At 35.1% G+C, this 7,500-nt stretch overlaps 1 protein-coding gene across 2 annotated transcripts in view; it reads left to right on the top strand.

Moving 5' to 3' along the window:
• The first annotated feature begins 4,432 nt into the window (after window positions 1–4,432).
• dock2 (dedicator of cytokinesis 2) overlaps window positions 4,433–7,500 on the top strand; it is a 118,918-nt gene continuing 115,850 nt past the window's right edge. For both annotated transcript variants that reach the window (XM_084430589.1, XM_084430590.1), the window contains exons 1-2: window positions 4,433–4,583; window positions 6,902–6,985. In XM_084430589.1, coding sequence (XP_084286715.1) covers window positions 4,541–4,583; window positions 6,902–6,985 — 127 coding nt within the window. In that variant the 5' untranslated portion in view covers window positions 4,433–4,540. The remainder of the gene's footprint in view (window positions 4,584–6,901; window positions 6,986–7,500) is intronic.

Raw genomic sequence — 7,500 nt, forward strand, 5'->3', positions numbered from 1 at the left:
ATCAGGAGACTTCAGCAAACTCAAAGTGAACGTAACTGCGTCGTAAAAGAAACATCCGAGATGTATTCAGCAACTTGCTTGTGATTCTACAGTACGTGGGTCTCTCTGCTTTTGTGTCCTGCTCTCTCTCATTATCTCTCAGAGAGAAAGAGCTGTTCTTCCCTATAAAAATAGATCTGATTTAATGATTTCGAAACATATGGACCGTTTAATTAACCTAATGTCAAGCGTTAACACTTGGTTTGCGGTCTTCAGTCCCACCTGTCTCCGTCTCCACAGCTCATTGAGATGCACATTTCTCCTCCGCTAGTGCTAGAAACCTTCTCCGTAACAGCGTGTTAAACTTTAAACAGATTATGAAATATTTAACATTTCCTTCGGCAATGTCAGCGCGGCACATCTGCCTTCTGACAAGCCCTTTTCAATTAAGATCGTTTTCAATTTCACTTTCAACTAAAATGCTGCAAAGTTCTATAATTATCAATCAATACAATTTCAGCTGTGAAGCAGCTCTGATACTTTAATAATACTCATAATACTTTCACGTTCAATGGTTTATTTCATTTTTTTTTTCTAGTGATAAAGTGTTTATGAGTTATGACATTTAATTGAAATTTAATTGAAAATTTGAAAATTGAAAATTGAAATTTAATTGAAATTTAATTGATTTAATTAAACTAAGTCCATAAAATGATTCTAAATATGAATTCTAAATTCTAAATATGAAGCGCATGACGGAACCCTTTAAGATTCAATGGAACCTTTTCTTCTAAGAGTGATACATTTTTTGGTAACACTTTATTTTACAGTGTTACATATGTTACATGTACTAACAGTAAATGATGCATAATTACATGCAACGAACCCTCAACCAAATCCTACCCTAACCCTATAGTAAGTAAGTACATGTAGTTGCTTAATATTACTCAGTATTTAAATATATAATTACACTGTTACAATGACACCTTAAAATAAAGTGTAACCCATTTAAAAAAAAAAATGAAACAGTTCATATGTTTTCTCAATGATCTTGCCTGTAAAAGACGACAGGTGGCGTGTTTTGGTGTTATATTGACGACTTCATGTTCCTGTGCGTTTAAGTGGCCGCTCTGCTCGGTTCATTGATTGGCTTGTAAACACATTTGTCAGTGTTCCTCCTCATTTCTGAGGCTGTCAGGAAGTCTTGGAGGAATACAGCCGCTCGTCTTTTGATTGCTTCTGTCAAGCGTGGTCGTCATGGGTGTTGGGTTGCTAGGAAACCACATCCTTTTAAATGATGAGATGATTTGTTTGTTATTTCTGAAGTAAACTGAAGAGGTAGGATGTGAAGAGGGCATGTGTTTCATCTTTTAATTCCTCTGACGCACATAAAAAAAAATGTCTACATTGATCTCAGATCAAATAGAGCGTGTTTCACTTCTTTTAGCGTCTTCTGAAGAAATCTGACACACACACACACACACACACAAATGCGATCGAAATGCAAAAGCTCAGGCTCAAAAGACGATCAGATCAGATCAGATCAAGTCTGTCTAGTCAGATAAAGCACCAAGTCTTCTGTTGAAAAGAGCAACAGCCACAAACTTCTAATGAAGGTCTAAAACAATCAATCTCAGCAAGACTGATCCCTTCAACAGACATTAACGTCACAAAACACACTCCTTCCCACATTTTCTTGACCTTCTTTCTATGAATGCGTTTATCTGTTATTTTCAAGTACTGTGAACAGCTGTCAGCACTCATCCGTTCAGCGGATGCATTATCACATACAAACAGTGTTGAGCATGCAGTTTTAATGTTGCAATGATTTTGCCAAAAGAGGTTTTAAATGTGATGCAGTAGAAGCGTAACTTACCTTGTACGACCTTCATTCTTCTGTTACTCTTGCCTTTTCCTCTCTCTCTCTCTACCACACACACACACACACATCTCTATAACTCAGCACACTTCTTCAGTTAGCCAATCAGATGCTTCTCTCTCTATACACACACACACACACACACACACACACCGCCAACTTGTCAAGTGTTTATTGTCACTGTCGAATTCTTATAAATTCAGCTCTAAATCTTTTATACAAATCAATATTTTTACATTTACTTTGAAGTGTTTATTCGACGCTTTACAATTACCAATTGATTGTTATTATTGATTGTTATCCACATAATTTGCCGCATAGTTGCCATGACTGTCCCTAGTCGTGTTTTTCAATGTCTTGTTCAGTGGATGTTACTGCAATGTTACTGTTCCCAGCGAAGGGGTTTAACCAACATGATCCCGACAGCCACTGACACGCTGGTGAGTATTAAACAATTCATTTTTATAATTATTTTTATAATTAGTACTTCCCAGTACTGTTGTGGTGAATAAGGCTTTTTATGTGGTCTGATCCAAATTAAAACCCCCCCACATTATCCACTCGAGGAAACCAGCGGAGATGTTTTGACCTCTTTAAATCAAAGTGACTGATGCATTATGGGGCGTATTAAGAGGTTCTTAGTGCTTCAACAAAAGACTGCGTTTATCTCTGTGAGAAGCTGTCCTGTTTTTCAGCACAGACCACAATAGGAAAACACAAAGCGGAGCTTTTAACGGACTGATGATGAATCTTCGATGTATATGGACGTGTATGTAACTGAAATTTGATGTTTTCTGAACATAACTGGGTGTTCTGGGTGGTTGTTATGTGGTTTCTTTCAGGTCCAAGTGAAATGATTTCACCCCTCAAGTCTCTGTGATGTTCTTTTCTCTAAACATGACTCCTTTGGGATTTTATTCAGGTAAAATGTATGCATGATCACTTATAAGTGTTATTACTTATTCATATTGAAAAACTCGCTGCAAAAGCAATAAAACTTTAACTTAAACTTAAACTTAAAAAAAAAAAATCAGGAAATACAAAATAAAAACTAATTAAAAAAAGACACTTCTACTCAAAAACTCTGAGTGAGTGTTTGGTGAGTTTTTCAGTGCAATTAAAACATTTGTGTTTCCTATATAATAAAAGTTAACTGAAATAATAAAAACTTAATTGAAATTTAAACTTATTTTGTTTCCGCTAGTTTTGTAACATTTCTCATTTTAATTTAGTTGAACTTTGAAAAAAAAATGAAAAAATATAAAGACAAACTTAAAAATAATAATAATAATAATAATAATGGCAAAAACAACGAAATCAATACAACTTTAAAGTTTAAATAAAAAGTATACGAAAAATAAAAACGAATAAAAAAATAAATTTCTACTTGTGTTTATTTAAGTTTTTATTTTTGTGGTATTATAATTAGCATTTGTTGTTATATTTTTAGTTTTCATGATAATGTTCTTGTAATTTCGTTATGTGCTTTTGTGAATTAATTTGAATTTGATTAATTAATTTTATTCTTATTATAAAAAAAAAAAAAAAAATCCTCTTAATAATTTTAGCACTTGAATTTATTTCAGTTTATTGCCAAGGCAACATTTCTATAAAACAAATAAAAAGTATATAGACATACATAAAAATAATAATAAAAATGACAAAAACACACAACAAAATTACTAAAACTTTAACAAAAATTTAACTAAAAACATAACAAATAAAAACAAATTTTTACTCGTGTTATCTCATTTTAGTTATATTATAGTTTAATATTTTGAATTGGCTTTTTAAAATATTTTTAGTTTTCATAAAATTTTTTTGTTACATTTTTAGTAATTCATTATGTGATTTTTTTAAATTGCTTTTTAGATTTTAGATTTTAGATTTTTTAGATAATTTTTTTCTTATTTCAGTTTAATTTTTTTTTTCCAGTTAATCATTTTTTTTTTTTTTGCCAAGGCAACATTTCCAGTTTTCATTCAGTTTGAGTTTTTTGGGTTTTCTTTTATTTCAGCTTTATTTCAATGAACAGAAATGTGTTAATATTTTTTGGTTTTAGTCAGTGATGATAACCCTGCTTCTATTCAGCAAGCTGCATAATGAAGTTTCTGCACCATCTCTCAGTGAGAGTTTGCGGTGCCCTCTGTAGGCTACTGTAGGTATTGCGCCTGAACAGTGACATTATTTTGATGTTTGATGAGTACAGATACAAAGCAGCTTGTTTGTGTTTATATAAACCTGCTTGCAATTGCATTAAGTCTCTCAGATGCATAAATCAAACATCTTTAGGGAATCTGCTTTATCCCGTCCCACACCAGATGTTTCCTCCAGCATTAAAGATTCATAAATGATGATTTACATGCTCCATCACACGCCCTAATATACACTGTAGATCAGAGCAGAGTTTGAGACTCAACACATACATGATCCAGATAAAAGCCATTGAAACGTGTGCTTTAGTCGTCATGCTGAAGTTGTGCTGCGCTGCGTATGTAAGCCGATGGAAGGCCAAAAGAGGAAGAGGAAGAAGCAGACAGTCAGACAGAGAGGAGGAGGAGCACTTCATGCTGATTATCTCTCACACCCTCACCCAAAAAAACAGCCGGTGTAGGACATTAGAAAGGAACTACATAAATACAGACAGAAAGAGACGCAGGAGAGCGTTTTAAAGTCCAACCAATGGCTCCTTGGACGAAAACTAGCTCTGAAAGATATGGAGTTGGTGAGTTTGGCCTTTTTTTTGAGATTCACCTGTGCAGGAATTAATGTTTTCTGTGTATTTGTGTGTGCATTTGTGTATATTCCTGGCACCTCTCGCAGCGGCCGTCTATAGTTGCAGTGAATTCAGTTCCTATTTCTCAGGATGTGGGCAGAGACGGATCAGTCAAGTGGCTCGACAGTCACTGGCCTAAACAGATTGCAGCATTTTTATCTTTTAGCACTTGTTTTTTGCTTTGAAATCCTGCAAATGTTCAGATTTCGCGGTCTCGCATTGCTCGTTAGCATTAGAAATGCATTGAAAAAATGGTCTATTAAAGTCCAAAATATAATTTAATGCAACTGAACACGCCTGAAATAACTTCTTAAGGAACCTCTGCACATTTTCACTTATTACAGTCTAAAGGTTTGACGACATTTAATAACTCAAGAGCAACATTGAATTTTTTAGTGGATGCCTGCGTGAAATGAGATCTCTTGAATATCTTGATTGTTTCTCATAGAGCGCAATGAGACGAAAATGCAATCTCACACAAGCCTCCTCTAGAGCTTCATCTCACTAATGTCTCAAAATGTGCTCATATTTGCTCAAGTGTGCATTTAAAAGTCAGAGATCTCAGTTTGAACTCGTACATTTCTCATAAAATAAATTCAGTCAAATTCTAAACGTATAATAGTATTTGAATTACACTAAAATAACACTGTCGTCTCTTAAGGAATTGCAGAGTTGTCTCTTAAGGAATCCCTTTTAATCGACAGAAGCTCGTTCGTGAAGCGTCCAGGAAGAGCAGTGCTAGCTTGAGATGGTGACGCTGATTAGAGTGACTTTATTTAGAGTTATTTGTGAATGTCGATCTCGCACCACCTCTGTAAAACCTAATGCTCAAAATAAGGAATTGGTTTGAGTTGAGCCAACTTAAATTAAACAAATCAGTTCAATCAGATTAACTTTTATGAGTATTTAGAACTTTCTTTTTCTTTTGAGTTCACAAAATTGACACATTTGAAGTCATCTGAATTGTTTCATTGTTTTGAGTTTTATGAACTTGTTTCTTTTAATTCAGACAAGCTTAAATTTAACTGAAACTGGGCTGGGAGTTTTACTTCCCAGCATGCTTTTCCATGACACTCGAAAGGGAGAGTAAATGCTAAAATTAAGTGTTATATAATGTTTGTTTTTGTGTGTGTGTGTGTGTGTGCAAGATTTATGTTAATTGGAAGATTTAGTAGTGTTTAATTTTTTGTAATGCTAGTTCAGTAGAGTCTCTGTTATGTTTTTGTTTTGTTTTGTTATCATCATGTTGACGAGTGGAGCATGAGCTTGGTTTGAGAACAGATATATGTTAAATGTTTTATATTGCTGTACTCATTCAGCAAGTGCTATGCTATGCTAATGCTATCAAAGCATTGTGTTACCAATTAGCAAGGTAGCATTTATTGAGTTAGCTAGTTAAAGCTAGCCAAGTTTCCACTTCTAAAATATTTAGGTTGAGATTATCTGAAAAATTTAAGTTAAATGAATTGGCTTCCTCAAATATTTCAAGTTAAGAGCAGTTCAAATGTACGAGTGCAAAATAAAAATCTGCAAGTTCTGCTTACTTAAACGTAACATTTCTTAACTTAAAAAATTTGATGTAACTGATTACCTCCATTTTCTTTTTTAGTTTTGCCAACTTATTCGGGTTTATGAGTTATTTTTGTCCGAAAGGGTGAATGCAAAAGTGGTTCTGATTGGCGATGTTAGTGCCTCTGGTTCTGGACTGGTGTAGTCAGCACTTTTGTAGCTCACTATAGTGAATAAATGAGGATATTGCACATACTAAAACTAAAAGTAAAGCTCATGTAAATGCATATGATTGCTTATTGAAAGTTATTTTAATTATAAACATGCTGATGGCGGCGTGTATCTGTGTGTGTGTGTGTGTGTGTGTGGTGTTGCACAGGAAGCTGCTCTGAGAGGAAGTAGGCCAACGAACTCGTACTTGCAGAAATAAAGTGTGTGTGTGTGTGTGTGTGTGTAATATGATGTTCTCCATCTCTGCAGTTTAACATTTCCATGTCATTGATGTTGGCTAAAGAATTAAAGTTCAGTGTGTGTGTCGTCCTGCAGCGTTTGTGCTCCAGACATGAATTGCAGGACTTTTTTTCACACCAGACGAGAAGAAAGCAAAGTAGTTGAGGACAGTTTCTTATTATTTGATGTCTTAAAGGGAGCATTAAAGGGAGCTGTTTTGCCGGGCATCACTTGAGAAATAAATCCAAACTGTGACTTCACTTTATATGTTTTCAAATGCATTTATGAAATTTGTATTTTCTCTGAAGTTAAGTGGAATTTCATCGCCAAAGCGGAAAGGCAGTTGTCCTTGGCTGTCGGGGACACGGTACACATACAGGAATCATGTGAAGGTGAGGAATTCTGGGATATTGCATTTACTTTTGGTTTATGCATGTTTCCAGGGAATTATACTACATGCAAAATGTACATTTGATCAGTTCATGCGTTCCCTGGGAATTAAACCCATGACCTTGGCGTTGCTAGCGTCATGCTCTACTGTTTGAGCTGGGGTTTTAGGGTGTGTTCACACTTGGCATGATTGGTTGGATTAAAACGTACCCTGGTGCGATTGCTCTGTTAGTGCTAAGGGTGTATTCACACCAGGAAAGTCCGCTAGTTCACTTGCTTTGGTCTGGACCAAATACAATGTTGATTTTTTTTGTGGCTCGCTTTCACACTGCCCTTTTTGCAATTGAGACAAAATTTGTTCACTTAGGTCATCCATTCATTGGACAGAAAATCACCTTAAACGAACTGTACCAGAATTAGTTTGGAGTTGTTTGATTTGCACCCGAGTTGCTGTATTCACACCTGCCCAAAAAGTACGCACCAGGAGGGGAAACGAACTTGAACTGGAGTGAATACA

This window comes from Rutilus rutilus (assembly GCF_951802725.1).
Source record: "Rutilus rutilus genome assembly, chromosome: 14".
In the NCBI taxonomy this organism is placed as follows: domain Eukaryota; kingdom Metazoa; phylum Chordata; class Actinopteri; order Cypriniformes; family Leuciscidae; genus Rutilus; species Rutilus rutilus.